The sequence below is a fragment of the Neltuma alba genome, unplaced genomic scaffold (genome assembly GCF_004799145.2).
Source record: "Neltuma alba isolate B1F8T4 unplaced genomic scaffold, ASM479914v2 tig00006329_pilon, whole genome shotgun sequence".
Classification (NCBI taxonomy): Eukaryota; Viridiplantae; Streptophyta; class Magnoliopsida; order Fabales; family Fabaceae; genus Neltuma; species Neltuma alba.
The window spans coordinates 87,676-105,612 of record NW_021634427.1 but is presented as its reverse complement, the minus strand read 5'-3'; the positions used below and the strand labels follow the sequence as shown (position 1 = coordinate 105,612).

At 32.7% G+C, this 17,937-nt stretch overlaps 1 protein-coding gene across 1 annotated transcript; it reads left to right on the top strand.

Annotated features, from left to right (window-relative positions):
* The first annotated feature begins 12,052 nt into the window (after positions 1 to 12,052).
* Positions 12,053 to 14,785, top strand: LOC114750113 (zinc finger CCCH domain-containing protein 15-like). The gene is made up of 3 exons (XM_028938653.1): positions 12,053 to 12,124; positions 12,399 to 13,147; positions 13,932 to 14,785. Exons 2-3 carry the CDS (start codon positions 12,419 to 12,421, stop codon positions 14,256 to 14,258), a joined length of 1,056 nt encoding a protein of 351 aa, XP_028794486.1. The 5' UTR covers positions 12,053 to 12,124; positions 12,399 to 12,418; the 3' UTR covers positions 14,259 to 14,785.
* The last annotated feature ends 3,152 nt before the right edge of the window (positions 14,786 to 17,937 follow it).

The window sequence follows — 17,937 nt, the reverse complement described above, 5'->3', positions numbered from 1 at the left end:
CGTAAGATATATATATATCTTACGTTGGGGCCACTGATGCACTATTCGGAAATGTATAAAGATACAGATGCAAATAAGGTTATACCTATGAGTTTTTGTGTATATTGCAGACGGAAATGCGTACATAAATATTTGTTCCCACATCACAATACAGACTTTTATGTGAAGTGTACCTTTGACTTTCGACCATTGTGCACTGTATCAAGCTAGTTTCTTCAACCAAGTTCTCTAAGATCAGGTGGGATAAAGACCTCGGATACTTATTTATCTGTTACTGAGAGGGGGAAAAATAAAAAAGAGAAGAAAAGAAAGAAAAGAAAATCCTAGTCTCCAGTTTTCTATGATAGTCGAATCCAACTTCTTTCATTTATAGCAATATTTGAGTGGCTATAAACAGCGACTTGCTCTAAAGGTCATCATAAACTCCAGAATCCCTCCAAATACAGTTCTGACATGAAGCTCCTGACAGACCTACGTGCACATGAAACCAGAACATCTGACAGTGGTCATGATGATGATTGGAGGTGTGAAATAACAATATAAGACCAAACGAACATGGCTTGGCTTTCAAAACTCTTACACAGCCATTGTTGCGGTTGCTAAGTTTTTAATGAATCATCTGAGCATAGCATACTTCAGTACCGCAGTATAATCTGAACTGGGTGCATTTCCAAAACAGCCATATGCATCAGAATCATCCCCAAGAATTCTTAAGATATTATTATGTTGAGTCAGGGTTTTGTCATGATCCATCAAAGCATTTGGAATGGTTCCTCCCACTACAGAACATGGTTTGGCTTTTAATGATCGTACACTTTCAGTATCGTAATAATCAGACTGCGGAGAACTAGAGCTCTTTCCAGAGATATTATTATATTGTGTTGAAGTTTGATTTTGATTCTTCAAAGCATCAGTCTTGGACTTCAAAGGTCTAACACAACTAGGGTTGTAGTTTCCAGACTTCTGCAGGCCAAAGTTATGACCAAGGACTGAATTTCTTAGCATCTCAGAGTTTTGGGGACATGGTCCCGTACCAAAACAATCATATCCTTCTCCAGCAAATCTCAAGACACGGTCATGTTCTCTGAGGGTTTTATTTTGATCAATGAATTCATGTCCTCCCATAACTGCAGACAGATTAGCCTTCAAAAGACTTGCAAAGCAAGGATTGCAGCTGTCTGAGTTACCGTGTCCATGGATATAACTACTAAGTATGTCAGAGTTTTGGCTAATATGATCGGGATCCCTTCTAAAACAGTCATATCCTTCGCTGTCTCCACCAAGAATTCTGAATATATTTTTATCTTCTGTAAGGCTTTGGCTTTGATTCATTGAAGCACATGGCTCAAGTTCTCCCAATATAGCAGATGGCTTGGCGCAGCAAGGTTTGCTGCCATCAGACTCCTGTGAACTAGAACTGTTTCCAAAGATAGGATTCGTTTGTATCTCAAAGTTTTGGGCACTATCATCTTCAGTGACTCCATTTCCAAAGTCATCATATGGGTTTTTCTCCATTAAAGCCTCTGGTGCAGCTCCTCTCACTACAGCTTCTAGATCTTGGTTTCCATAATTGACCAACTCTGGTTGATATTGACATGAAAAGTTTGCACAGCCTGCGTTTTGACTCTGGTTCTCATTTTGGAAAGCAGCTAAGGTGGGGTTACCTGAGAAAATTCACATGATGTACATATGAGAAATGCACTGTCTACACAGAAAATGCGGAGAGAAGCGGACAATATTGTCATATTCAACTGTTTTTATGGTTGAGTCTCGGTATTTAGCATTACTTTATATGAATCCTTCAAATGCCAACTCTAGCTTTATATGATTTACTTTATATCAACTGTCTTTATTTATATGAATTCTTCAAATGCCAACTCACATGGGTAAGTCTGGCTCTCTTTTGATGAGGATGACTCGCTTCCCTCTCTGAAGTTTGATGATTTACACCCTGGAAGTAAATCAATATTGTACTTATCCAAAAGACGCCTTTCTTGAGATTTGAATTTCTGTATAGAGCGAAGTACAATGGAGATATTACACAGAAAGGTAAAGATGGATGCATGTGGAGAATAATGCATTTAAGGAATTTATATTCAAATATAGAAGTAAAGCAACAAGAAGAGTATTGGACAGAGGAAACAAAGTAACAGCAGATTGATGAAGGCACTAATTGTGGATTAGATACTATGTTTATTAAACGGAATGAAGGAAGATTCATAAGATAGGAGGTTACTAATGCTTCATATCAGGAATAAGAGAGATTTAAGGATCAAATGTGAAAGGAATGGAGTGAGTTAACTTACATTCATGTATTAACAACCACCTGGTATTAGCATTTGCAAAATTTAAGAAAGACTTTGTGATAGAAAAGCACCTGTAGATGGCTAGCAATGTGGCGACATGTCAGGTAAGGAACATTCATGATCTTTTGTCTCAATTTTGGACGAATATCTGCAAGCAAATTGAAACCAAACGCCGAAATTCAGGGAGTTCACAAATGATCTCAATTAGCACTGAACAATGTGAAAAGGAAATGAATCTAGAAGTAATAGTACTATTCTCTCCCAGAACACTTATGGGCTGTACAAACTTATGATGCAGATCCGAAGTCCAAGAAATACGTGGCTTTTTCCAAGGGAATTGATTGTTGTTATGTTCGCTTGTTTCCTCCCCCTCCTTCTCTGCAGCATGATTATTGTTGTCTAATTTCACCTGGTTTGAGTTAAATGCTCTCTTCCCTTTCTTCTTGACTCTGACATCATGCCGTGTTTTACCTTGATTTTCACTTGATTGATGCGCCTATCAGTAATTGGTCAATCAACATTAATAGTTTGTAATTGCCCATGATTTCCTGTACAAGAACAACTTAATCTGCCCTTCTGTTTTTCAACCATTGCCATATTCAAGGATCTGGTTCCTCTGATAAGAGAGTTAATGAAACTCATTTTCAAACATCTATTAACTAGTTATCATGCCAAATGCCTGCACTTTGCTCTCTGAAGTGCATTAAAAGAGCCAAATCTCATGCTTAGAAGGTGAATACTGTGCAAGTTAAATTTCGTTTTATAAGCCAACAAGATATATGCATATGTAATCTTAGTATGCTGAAACTCATTTGTGAAATATGCCTTTTGTTTAGATTTTGCAGCGTCATTCTCTTGTGCTGAGTTCCTATTATTTGAGTTGTAAACTTGTTGCCACAGAGATATGAGATCCACAGATTGGATTGGTTCCTGTAAGAGATAACATGATCCTTTATCAAAAGCTGCCTTTGCTCCGCCATTATCTTGTCCAGAGGATATAACTGACCATCATTAAGGTAGAAAGTGTTAAGAATACGATAGGATTTTGCTTAAAAAGCTTAAGCTATTGGGTTTCTTTCCATAGTATCAAAACTTTGACCAAGTAATCTAACCTTTGATCTTTACTGCTTTCCCATTCTCTTAACAACATATAAAAGAATAAGCTTTTGAATTGAAGTAGTTATTGAAAGAAATGAATTTTTTTTTTTGTTCTGAGTGGTTAATACTCTTTGAGATTAATCAAATGAGCTTGAAAAAATTGGAGAACTTACAGATGACAGTGATATGCTTCAGAAGTAGTGTATTGAGGAAAGAAATGGTGTTCATATCGGGCATGTTAGCCTTAGCCATCACAAGTTTGAACCTTCCTTCTTGTTGGCAAACCAAGTCAATAGCTGCTGATGCTTGATTTGTAGCAGTAACTACGAAACAAAACAAATTGTAATTACTTTTTACATTAATCCATCTTTGGTATTTTAATGCAGAAACAATCACTGATACATCAGTTTTACATAGATGTTTCTCATTTCTTCATTCATCAGTGACAGAGATCTCAGATATAAAGAATATAACTGTAATTTAACGATCCAAATTCAAATTTATTATGACCCAATCATTTAGACTCTTAAGTAAGTATATAACCATTGTCTATTTCGTTCCCTCTTTACCTCACTCTCTTTTCAGTCTTTGAATTCTCACTTGGTCTCCTTCTTTACAGGAAAGTGGAAAGTATCACATGTTTGAAGTGACTTGAACAATTTAGAATTGCAGTGAAAAAGAATTTTTAAAAAAATATACTCCTCCAGTCCTTGATATAGGACCTAATTGGTGAGTTGGTTTTGGTCCTAAATATAAGACCCATTTCTCATATTTATCAATTTTCTCTAAATTACCCCTATAGATACTCCCTCAATCATAATCAAGTGTAGAAGAGGGAGAGGGGTATTAAGAAAGATGATTATGGTGTTTTAGGAAAAACGTGTCACATTTTTAATAATTAACTAACTTACCTAACTTCCTTAATCTAATCAAATTAGTTAAATGGGTCTTATATTAAGGACCGGAGGGGTACTTTATAAAATATTTTGGTAATAATCTACCATTGTAAAAAATTGTTTAAATCAAAAAGATTTTGATCCAATAATAATAAAAGAATAAGGAAGAGACGGAAAAAGGAGAAGTTCTTCTCTCCTTGAAATCATGTTTTGGCTGAAACATATTGCTTCTACCAAAACATAGTGCGATCTTGGACAGCTGAATACAGCCCCAACCACACACCATGTCAATAAAGAAAATTTTAAAGTACTTTTTTTTATTTTATATAATTAAACATGTATGCACACAAACATGTCAATGTTAGACACTTAGACTTAAGACTGAGATATCATCCAAACATGATAGGTGGCGTTACCACTAGAACAACTTACTGTTGTCAATCTTAAAATACTTTTAGGATAGATAAGAAAATATATAGATGATCAAACTCATTTACATATACAAATAAAGTTAACTAGGCTTTTTTTAAATAAAAAAAATCTAACTTCAATTTAGTGGATTGAAGTCCATGGGTCAAAAGAAGGTAAACATGTTATAGAGGCTAAGTTGCAGATACCTGTGAATGAGCATTGGCGAAGCAGTGAAGATAGGTAGCCAAGGCGCAAAGTGTCATTATGAACCAGTAAAATGTCAGTGCCTTGTGCAAAGCTAGGAACACAGTTGAACAGTGACACTCATCTACGTTCCATTATCAAACTAATGAACAAGAAAGCCCTCCGCAGAATTATATGGTATGAGCACGTTTTTTCTTTTGGTTACGTTGGCCACGTCATCACGTTTGACTCCACTTAAGGAAACCAAATGAAAGTTCAACATTATTCAAAACGAAACGGTAAAAATGGTAAGAAGAAATTTAGGAAAAGCAGTTATTTACGAGGGATTCAACAATGAACTTATCAACTTTCTATATATCACAGGTCTTTCTTTTACTGATTTTTGACTGTGACGATGGAGTGTTTGGTTTACTCAAAAATAATATAGACTCTTATACCTCTCTCAGCATATACTCCCTCTGGTCCTATATATAAATTTTAAATTTAAAAAGAGGTGAGTTCATTTTATAAGCTTCAATTTGATTTTTATTTTAACATTTAATGCATTCTTTCTAATTTTACTCTTAATTATTTATTCTATCTCTTTTTTCATACTCTCCCTTATCGCATTTCTCCGCACATTCTTTTTTTTTTTTCATTTGCCACAAGGGCATATTTGAAAACAAAAGTATATTTATTGTTTTTAATTAATTTTACCTAATTGTTCGTTATCCGTAAATTAATTATTTGAAACTTATAATCAGGACTAGAAAAAGTAAACAAGAGAGAGTAACTTTTTAATTTTTTTATTAGTAGAATTTGGATCTACATTCATGTAAAACAAGAGTTACATTCTTACCGCAAATATAATCCTTACCATGTTCGTATTTTTTACTGCCAATTTTTTCTGTACTTTGAAGTTCATTCCGTTTAAAAATTTTTAGAAGTAAAACAATTCAAACAAAGAAAGATAATATCTGGCCCAGAAAAAAAAAGAAAGAAAAATAATAATTTAAATGGTTGAACAAACCATAAATGATGAGAAGGCTTTGTTGGTATGGTATGTCACTTTTAGGCTGGATGATCCTTTCTCCTAACCGAAGTTTTATTTTCTCTTATAAAAAAAAAAGAAGAAGTTTTATTTCAACCTCATCCTTACATTTTTTCACTTTTTATTCATTTCATTTAAAAATTCTACAATTAAGCTTGTCGTTGATTTTTTTTTTTCACAGAATTTAATTTTTCCTAAAATTTATTTTATATAAAAATGGATATTTATGTGAGAATCACAATACCGAATAAGTTATATCATAGAGGCACATAATTTATCCGAGAATTAGATATTTTTAATGTGTGTAAATTTAGAATTATGGAAAAAATGTTGAGCTTAAGAATACGAAAAAGTTCATAATTTATAAATGGTTTCATTTATTATAAATTTTATTGAATATATTGAATAGTAGAAAATATTAATTATATGAAATTTAAAAATCCCTGGACACTTCAGAGAACCTTTACACAAAAGTCCCTGAATAATACTAATTTGTCCCATTATTATATTTTGCTAAATAACACCACGTTTTGTGAATAGTGCCTTTTTCAAAGTTATGAAGAAGTAAGTCCGATTAAGATATTAAAACATTTGATAAATGGACTCGATAGATTTCACATTACTGTTTTGTTTTGTCATTTTTTTCAAAGTAATTATATTTTTAATCAAAGTTGATATTGAACAACACAAATATGTATCAACCTAAACAAAAGTTTTATTTTTGTACACTAGATAAATTCGGACTTATATATAGCAAGGAAACAGAAGAAGAACATTAAAAAAAAAATCCACTGGTTCTTTTTTTTTTTGAATTTATAAAAAGCAAAAGGGTAATATAGCATAAAACATATGATTTTATTTTTCAGTTACATTATGTTGTATTCAGTATCTTGATATTATTTTCTACTAGCATCTGGCCCCAATCTTATTTTAGAGCATCTAATACTTTAAGTCACAAATAAGATTAGGATAATAGATATAATTGGAAAATAATACTCCTCTGGTCCTTAATGTAAGACTCATTTAACTAATTTGATAGATTAAGGAAGTTAGGTAAGTTAGTTAATTATAAAAAAAGTGACACATTTTTCCTAAAACACCATAATCATCTTTCTTAATACCCCATCTCCCTCTTCTACTTAATTATGGTTGAGGGAGTATCCATAGGGGTAATTTAGAGAAAATTGATAAATATGAGAAATGGGTCTTATATTTAGAAACAAAACCAACTCAAGAATTGAGTCTTATATTAAGGACCGGAGGAGTATGAAAGCATATTAGATGTATCATGAAAATAACATCAGAATATTGAATTCTACTTTACCCAGATATAATAAAAATCAATTAAAAAACTGTTAGATTCCATAAATTAGGAGACGAAAACCCCAAAAAAAAAAAAGAGTCAAGGGCATGATAGAATGGACCAGAATAAAAGTTTGACTAGTGGAGTTCAAATGTTGTCTTCAAACATAGTAATAATAAATACAGATTTACCGTAATACAGATGATGATGATCAATGTATTGACCAGCGAGGATAGATATATAAGCATGAGACCAGATTAGTTATAATAGAAACCCTAATTAGCTGTAATGAAAGTGAAAGCTAATCTCACCGCCACCATCATTGTTTGTTTTATGAAAGGCTCTTCCTTGAGAAGAATTGTCTCCCTAACTTAACAACCGTCCCCAACTAAACAACAAAGCCCCTTCGACTTAAACAAAAAAGAAAAAAGAAAAAAAAACTTTCGCTATGGATTAGATTTGACTCAATATTTTAAAATATACACATATTATGAGATTGTTTAGTGTAGTATAAAGCGGTTTGTTACATTATTGAAAACTTAATGACAACAACATTTGAAAAAGGTCTTTACATGTTTCTTATCAATAATCAATCATTAATTAATTAATAAATATTTAAAAGTTATAGGAAGTCAAAAACACTGAATTGTATGAAACATTTTTACAAGATGCTATATTAATTATTTATTGCAATTTTTTCCTTTATCCCTATTTAATTTTAATATTAGAAAGTATGGCATTTTGTTTGAGAATATATATATTTAAGGACAATACTTAAATTAGGTTTATTATATTTAATTATTTATTATGTCAAGTTTTATGTTTAAGGACAATAGACAACATAATCATAAATAATCATATGTCTTATTTTTAAAATATTATCATTAAAATATAAACCACATGAAGAAAATAAACATATGATCATGTCTAATTAGAGGACTTGATAAAATGAATATAAGAAACTTGGTGTGAATATTTTCCTATATTTAATATGGGTGAAATTGGAAGCATAAGAATTTTTTTTTTTTGTAGAGCTAATGAATTTTATAGTTTTCCCTGATTCCAACAAAAAATGTCATAAGCAACATATAAATGAGACCAGAGGGAGTAATTAACAAAAAATATAATACTATATAATTTATAAAAGCTAAATATCGTTGGCGGGAAAAAAAAAAGGCAAATTAAGCGACAAAATATATCTAATTTTTATATTTTTTGAAGTAACTTAATAATGAATATTTAAAATGTATAAAGTGGAGCATCTACAAAATAGAGAATAATAATAGAAGATAAAAAGATTAAACATTATTTTCTTGCATTTTGACCTTATATATGATAAACTTTAGATGTAAATAAAAATATATATTTAAATTATGTAACCCAAAAAATTAACATTTTATTAAGATTTTGTCACTTTTTTTATAAAAAAAAACTTTGAACTCTTAACCACTACCTCATCTCAGTAACCAAGATCGCTTGAAATTATATTCACCTGAAATATTCAAAGTACGATGCAAAAGAATATGGAAATTAAACGATAGAAAATGAGACATGAACCTATAGTGCAACGGTTAACTAATTCTTTCACTAAATTATTTATATTATTATTCAACAACACATTTTTTTATATAAAAAAAGCATACACATATGAGAATAAATATAAATTTACATTGACATTACCTCTCCTTTACTCTTTTCATCAACCAAACAAAATGTACTTTTATTTGTTCTAACAGCAAACATTTGAAATTTCTAATTTTTATTAAATCTGTGGGTGACTAGGAGAGAATGTGGACGATGGGGACGTCATTTGAGTCACCAAACAGGTTGATATGAGAAATTGATAGAGAAGCTAGCAAACGAAGAAGTTGTTGTAAATGTGATAAAGAAGCAAAGCCCTGTTAATATTTTTCAAAAAATAATATTTAATTTAATATAAATATATATAATGATGTGTTCTATCTTCCCACATGACCAGCGTCCTAATCAAAGTCATTACTTGGGAAATGGCAATCTTACCAGCAGGCGGCCCCTTTATCTTCAGTTTCAAGCATTTCCTATTCATCAATTGCTTCTTCCATTCCCCTAACCGCCACTGTTCCTTCCTTTTCTGCTCTCTTCGTGGGGCCCCCTCTGCATGGATTCACATTTTCTTCCTTTGTCAATACGTAGATTTCTAGTTTTTTACCCTTTTTAATCTGTATACGAAAAGTTAGCAGATAATTTAATGACATTAAAATTTTTCCATAAATAGAAGATTGTTAGTTTAATTCCACTTGTATCTTTAAATCATTAGTATCTATTCTTTTAATTAAAAAAAATGTACAAAATGTTAAAGTGAGTTTGGTTTTACAGGTAAAAATAAGACAGGTCTTGAAACTTAAATAATACTACCTTCGGTTCTTAATATAAAAACTCGTTTAATTTTTATTTGATCCTAAATATAATATTCTCATTTATTTTATTTTTTATATTTATCTATTTTTTCTAAAATAATTATTATAATAATAATAGTTGTATTCAATATACTTAATTAACAAGAATATTTTAGGAAAGACAGCATCTATTTATTACAAATAACTAACTTATCTAATTTTCTTAGTCTACTCAAATTAGTCAATTAGCTCTTATATTAAGGATCGGAGGTAGTATTTAACTATTTATAGAGATGTTTAAAGATTTTTTATTAATAAAGTTTTCACATCAGCTATAGGATATAGAATTTTACGCTCTAATACAAGATTTTTGGTAACCGTTTTTTTGGTCTGCTTGCTACGTCATATGATTCAAACTTAATAAAGGGAGTTTCATTTGTTTAGTACATCAAACGAGATGATGTGATAAACATATCCTACTCACGCTCAACAATTAGTTAGACATTTGAATATAACGCTGCTTAAAAAAAAAGAAAAAGAGAAAGACATGTTGAATATAACTGCTAAAATTAACATGATTTTATATGTGCGGGTGCGCCATTGGAGCTTACGGATATTTTTCAATAATTAATATTTTTCCAATTCTAAATATAAGATTCATTTTATAGTACAATTAGATGAGTATTTTTTTTTTCTCAATGACCCAATGAGTCGCTCCAAAACACAACCGTATTCTCATCTCAATTTAAATATAAATACTATGTTCCAAATATAATACTTTTTTAAAATTCTATATTTCAATATACAATGCAATTAATTTTCTTTTACCTAAAATTTCGACAAAAAAAGCATCAAAATTACTCGCATCTCATCAGAAATAAATAATTGATTGTTGGTAGTTTGTAAGATCTGCAATCTATTAAAATATTTAATCAGTCATTTATGGATTTAATTTTTAGATTCAATTTTTGCAATATTTTTAATGGGTTAGGAGATTTAGGGGATCGCCATTTTAAGTATTAGTATTTCGGTCGTCTTTTTACTAGGTTATTAGTTCTCCCTTCTTCTATTTGGATAATTAATCACTTCAAGGTAGTATTAGCCTCTACCAAATAATATGCTTAGCTTAACAATTCAAGAGACGGAACTAATAAAATTATCTTGAAAGACATCTTTTTTTACTTTCTCTAAATTTTCTTATTTTTATTCATCTTCAGTTTTATACTTGTAAAGACACCTTTTTACTTTTATTAATATTATTTGATCATTTTTCAAAATTGCTTTAGTTGAAATGTCGAACTCAAATTAAAAGAAGGTACTCGTAATTTATATCTACGTGTAAAAACACTAGAAGTATTATTGGAAAAAAAAATTAAAACACTATCCATTATGCATGAACAACACAAGGTAGACAGCCTACCTATACTAATATCACATTGTATGGTTAGATGTTACATATATATATATATATATATATATATATCTGCATGTACATTAGGGGGATGCTGAAGCATTTAGGGCAAACGTGAGAGTCAATGTTTTCTGTAGTTTTATTTTTGGGCAAAATTTTAAGTTCATATATTATCTCCGATCCTATTAGGAGTATGCATAGACTAGACTGGACCGGATTTGTTATTAAGATCTTGTTTATAAATAATATCTTATAAATAGGACTGGAGGTAGTATAATGTTTTATTCTTCTATATTTGAATGGGGATCATATATTTTCCTATTTTGTACACTATATTTTCAAAAAGAATTCAATATTTTTTTGTCACCTAAGAAGAATTCAACATTTGTAACAAGCATGAATTAAGAAATAGTGATATATATAATATTCATTTATCATCTATATACTCACTTTTTTCTTAAACGTCCATGGCTTTACCTTCGTTTCTAAAGTCTAAAAAATAAATTAAAAATGTAGGTAAACCATTTGTAATAATGCTAACCCCAGGGCAGTTACGGTATTCGACAAGGTATCTTGGCGCTGATACCACATGAACCCGTTCTCTCCAGTCTCCGGTGAATCGCTGTACGGTAATGGCTGGATTACACTGGGACCCACCACAGTAGACTACATTCTTGGACCGTCCGATTCAAGTGAACTGCCCATCAACCGAGGGACGCCTATCCAGTACGCCAGCACCACATAGGCCATTTTACATGCGAGATCAAATTACTAAACGACCCCGAGAGGAGAGCATCAAAATACCGATATTTAGCTTTTTTCCTTTGGGGCAATTATGGAAAAGAATGATACCAACCGCGAAATTTGCACGGGGCTACGCATCGTGTATTCTGTTAGAAGGCGTATCGAAGACGGTTTGTTTTTCGTTTTCTCAGAGTTTCCCTCGCACCAAACACTTCGTCCCCTCCTTTCTTTTTCCCTCCTAACCATGCCCGCTATAAAACCTCCTTCCCCCTCCTCTCTCTCTCATATTCGTTTCTCTCTCTAAATAACACAGGACCAGCCTCACTCCCTCTTCTTGACTGGCAAGGTAATGAACGGTTCTTTCGTTTTCTCTTTTGCCGTTACTGTTAATTAGTTCATTTTCTTGCTGCATTCTTTCGGAGTTGATTTCCTCGACGCATTTTGTATCTGGTATTTCTTGAATGATTATTAGCTAGGATCTTTGAATTGGTTTATGCGTTTGATTCGAACGAGTTTTCAGGTTTCGGTAAAATGGAAATAAACTAGTACGCTAGAGTTATTCAAGATTCGATTGACTTATTAATTTTCGCGGTTCTGAGATTTTCTTGTTTTGTCGCTAGTTGAATCTTCTATTGCGAAAATGCATAATAAGGACGCTTGCTCTTCTTCAAATGGCGGAGTCGGCACCAACATCGCTACTTCTGGTCACATGCAGTCGAATGGCGCCATTTATGGTGCCATCTACTCCACTCTGTTTTCTGACACCCCCTCATTGTCAGCTACAGACAATGGCGACCTCTCGCTTCATTCATATGAAGGAAACTCTCCCTTGAAGTACAATGACTCTCCCATTCAGAGTCACCTGTATGACTCCTGTGCCATACAGAATCATCAAGATATGGTGAACCGCCATAGCATGTGCCTCAATCGCCTCGCCGAAACCTCAAAGGAGGTCGAGGCTCTGCGGCAGGAGAACAGCCAACTTCGCGCTGTGAACAGGGAGCTGAACAATCAATTGAGCCTCCTCATTCAGGTTTCGGTCCAGAATCAATTGGACGGCTCCTCTGGTCATACAGAAGCGTTTGACGTCATAAATGGGTTTCGTGGCTTACGCATTTCGGACAATTTCGGGGATGGGAAAGAGAACTGTGAAAATTGGAATAAGGATCAAGAGGTTTCGAACGAGAGTCCAACAAGCGTGATTGAGAACAATGTCGAAGTGGAGAGGTTCTCGCTGCCCAAGAGTATATCTGTAAGGTCAAATGGGTACTTGAAGGCTGCTCAGCCTACGGCCGCTGGTGCCAGCAATGGAAGTCGCCCCAAGGGCGCTGCTCGGCCACGGACATCTTTGACCCCAAGTGATGTCGTTGTAAGAAAACCCCCTTTTTGACTTTACTGTTTGGTTTATATTATTATTATTTTCTCTTTCCTGTGATTATTGCTTTATCGTTATTTACCGAACAGATTTGCTTGCTTGGTATATAGTTGTTACCCGTTTTTCTTTCAAATGAAGAAAACATTGCTTGATTGTCTACGTCATTAGTCATTACCCGGTAGCTGCAACGACAGAGTAGTTTGGTTGTTGCCTCATCTATATAATTTTTTGGGTTTAATCTCTCCTTCACACGTACGTGACATTTCGTTTGCTTGCTTGCTTGGTAAGCTCCAATTTTTTGGAATTGCAACTTAACCCTTTGGTTTGACTATTTAGTGGCCTAACGAAAGTAACTTAATTGTGAAATATATTGTATGCACCTATTGAGATGGGGTGGGTTGCATAAACATAGAAGGACCTAAGATACATGCTTGTCTCTGGACAAATTTGTGACTGCATTATTTGGAAAGTAAGTGATATAATCGATAATGCAGGAACAGAAAATCAAGGTTAATCTGTTCATCGAGTCTTTAAAAATCATTTGCCCAATGAAGACAACAATACATACAGTTGAAGACCCAAAATATAACAGTGGGCCAAACAAAGAGAAGGACTCAGAACATAAACATAACATCGTTTAAAGTCCAATGTAAATAAGTGAATTGGATATAAATTGAGTTTCCTGTCCATAAGGACCAAGGAGGGGCTTCGATCAGCTCCCTCCTATTTAATCTCAGGTAATTGATGTTTAAATTTTGAATGTCTTACAATGATACAGCAAAAGGTATATGTGCGTGGAGGGAAGAAGGAGGAAGAGCCTCTGGAGATGGTGGTGTATAACCAAGGCATGTTCAAGACGGAGCTGTGCAACAAATGGCAGGAAACTGGAACATGCCCCTATAAGGACCAGTGCCAATTCGCTCACGGTATTGGTGAACTCCGTCCTGTCATCCGCCATCCACGCTACAAAACTGAGGTCTGCAGGATGGTGCTTGCTGGAGTTGTATGTCCATACGGCCATAGATGCCATTTCCGCCATGCACTCACTGAACAAGAGAAAGCCATAGCACAGCCTAAGCCCAGGCCAATGAACCTGCACAGATAAAATAACGCCAGCTCAACTGCTGATAACTATGGTGAGAAAGTGTCGTACTATCCGCTACAGTATATGACTGATGAAAAATCAGAATGGTACATAATGATATTCTTGATTGTGTAATTACATACATGGACAGAAATTATAAGATAAGAATAATTAGTTTCATCTATACTTTTATCAAGTAGAGGACGAAAAATATTGGAGGCTTTCTGAACCTTGAGCAGGATTTTTGGAGAGGATGTGGTCGTTCATTGTATCTCTGTCTTTCTTTTTATTCCTCAAAGTATAAATTTGAACTCGACGCACTTACAGTCTTTGGTTTTCCCAAGCCCAAGCGTGCAAATTGAAACTATTGGCTTGGAAAACAAAGAAAAAGTGCTAGTTCATTGTAATGGTGTTGATTGATACCTTTCAAAGTGAGCAATTTATAATTGGAGTCAGTTATCTTTTGATCGTCCTTTAGCCAATCTGTTATTCTTGTTTGATGTTACAAACTCTGTTGCATGTAGTTATATGAATAAATCCTTATCATTTTTGTCTTTCATGAAGCGGATTAGACCAGTGCTTCTTCGCAATATACTACTATAGTTTTTCTTTTTTTAAAAAAAATTCAGATATCTTTGCATGAGATGCGTCGTATTTAAAATTCACATGATTTGCAAGATAATCGATCCGCGAAAATTGTCGCCATTTGATATTTTAGTTGACATCACATATTCAAGGGACGATTTTTTTTTTTGGGGGGGGGGGGGGAACTTAGATAATGAATTGAATATAGGCGGTTGTGGATGTTGGTTGTCTTACGTGGAAGGGGCCTCTACCCTAGGCTTTGAACCCTAAAATCAAGCTAGGATGGCTGCAATTGCTTAAATCCCAAGCTAAAGTCAGCCCTTCCTTTGAAGATAAGCCCATGCTTCATTTCAGCTACGAAAGTGCTACATTGACCTATTATGTGAGGGAAACCCAATATCCAACATCCACAACCCAAAGGTCGCTGATATGATGAGCGGCCCAATTATGTGCTGTTGTTAAATGACTTATTTTGTATTCCAATTCACAGTATACAAATAATTACCTGATTTTGTTTTTAATATCATTATTTAAAATTTCTTCTTCACGCTTTACTTTGTTCCGTCCACTTTAAGGAACGGCAGTATCATTTCTCAATATAAAAAAATAAGTAGTTTAAATTTCATACTTTATAAAATTATTAATTTTTTTAAAATTTTAAATAGCTTATCTGCACCAAGTGTTTAATATTATAATCACACGACTCCTAAACTAGGGGTAACAAGTTTTCACAAATCAAAATAAATTTTCTATATATTTACTTCTTATGATATAAAATTATTTTTAATATTATAATTTTGATCCCATCCAAATATTTTTTTATTAAAGGGAGAAACGACGAGGAAGGATCGCAAAAGACAAGTAGACTGGGGCAGACGCGTTTCCTTTGCCTTTTGAGGAAAATTGTACATAAAGACTTCCTAATATGTAAAATTATGATTTGAAACTTTTAATTTGAAAAATAGTAAATAAAGACCTGATTTCATTTTTGTAAATATGAAATTACAATGAAATGTCTGAAATGTCTTTCAACCAAATAAAAAATTGACTATAGGAAATAACAAGTTTATTTTAATAAAGGATGACTTCAGCAGATCAAATGACAATTTGACTGAGGATATGTTACATGACAAGTTAACTATGAGAAATGACAAGTTCACTTTAGAATAATAACTTCATTAGATCAAATCACAATTTAATTGAGGGACGTTTCAGATATTTCACTTATATGTTCATATTTGTAAAAGTGAGACGCGGTCCTTATTTACTATTTTTTAAATTCATGATCTCAAATTATAATTTTACATATTACAAGGTCTTTATTTATAATTTTCTCTTCTTTTTGAGACCAGTGGTCAGTGGATTCCCTTGTCGTTGTGCTTGTGCGCGAACAGGAGGGTTGTTTTTGGAACTACCCCTAAACTGAAACCCTAGAACACGGCTTTAACGTCGCCACCCCTATAATATGTGCGCCAGGTCGCAGCTCTTTCCTCCATAGTCCAGACTGGTTCAGAGAGAATGGAAAGGGAGCAAACTTGAGGGAGTCGTGGGAATGGGAGGATCGGGAAATTGAAAGATCCGACGTCGAAGCCCTTCCTTCCTTAGGGTTTCCTGCCTCTGTTTTTCCGATTCCACCCATTCCTATCATTCCCTCTTGTTCCCTCCCTTTCCACTTCATTCCCTCTCTTAAATCTCTCTCCTGTTCATCAATCGTGCCCAGGTAAACCACTTCCTCCTCTTTCTCAGTTTAGATTGCCACATCTAATTAATTATAATCTCTTTCCTTTGTCGCTATTCACATGGATCGAATCCCATAGCGTGCAAGAGGTTAAGCCATAGCATTTACTGGAAGCTTCTTGAGTCAAAACTCAAAAACTTGATCATTTGTTTTCTCAACCACGATACTGCACAGTAACAATGGTTTTTCTTTCTTTTTTTTTTTTTTTAAAGAAAAGTTATTTTATTATCAATTACCTCATGTACATCCGTTCTCTTTTTGCTACCCTATGCATGATGCAAGGTTTTCTACAGGGCTCTATCCTCCGATAAGGCTCACGGCGGGAAAATCTCCCTCTGATAATAATATTAATAATACAGAGGGGAGAGTTTTGCATTCCACTTTTATGATTTTAATATTTTGAACGAAAATCAAACGTCAAATTATTAGCTCCTGTGTTATGAACAAGGTGTTAATATAAAAAAAAGGCACCTGACAATTGATTTAATAAAATATTGTTATAATACAAGTAAGTTAATTACTGATTAACTATAATACACAACCGATAGTAAAATATTTTTCCGGACTAATGTTTTCCCATGCGACGCACAAAGTGATGTGTAATTACCTATTATTAGATTTGAAATAAGTGAAAGATTTTTATAAGTGTGTTACCTATTTGATTTAATTAGGATATATTATTCTATTTGTATTTTGTCACTTATTGAAATATTTATGATATGTTTTTCTTAAAAATTTATAATTTTCTATATTTTTAAAAATATAACATTTTTTTATAAAATAAAATAATAAAAAATAAGGACATATGTATATGGATTGTATTCACAGCCCCTCTTATTTCAAGAAATCTTCATTTCTCCCCATCTCAAAATATTCTTCTTTTGCCTTGTATTTTTAAAAATATAACTTTTTAAATAAAATAAGATAATAAACATGAGCACATATATATGGATAGGGATCATATGCACATATAATTTGGGTTATTTGGTCATAAAAAATATTAGATCTGAATAGAGTTGAATAGATTGAATTGTTACTATAAAAACTGAGAAAGACAAAAGAACACATAAAATTAAAATAAATTTAGATAACAAATAAAATATGGACTCATTTAAGCATTAACGGGTATTACAAGATTTTGTAACTATATTAGATGGATAGATTTAGAAAAAACTGTGGGTCATTTTATAAGTTTTTATTTAGTATTTTAATTATTAATTCTCTTTTTTTTTATATAATAATCTATTTTTTTATTTTTTATTTATTATATGAGTATATTTAAAAATAAAAGTATATTTTTAATTTATTTATCATTTTAAGTAATTGTTTGTTATTTATGAATTAATTAGTTAAAGTATGTAGTAAGTTGTAATTTCG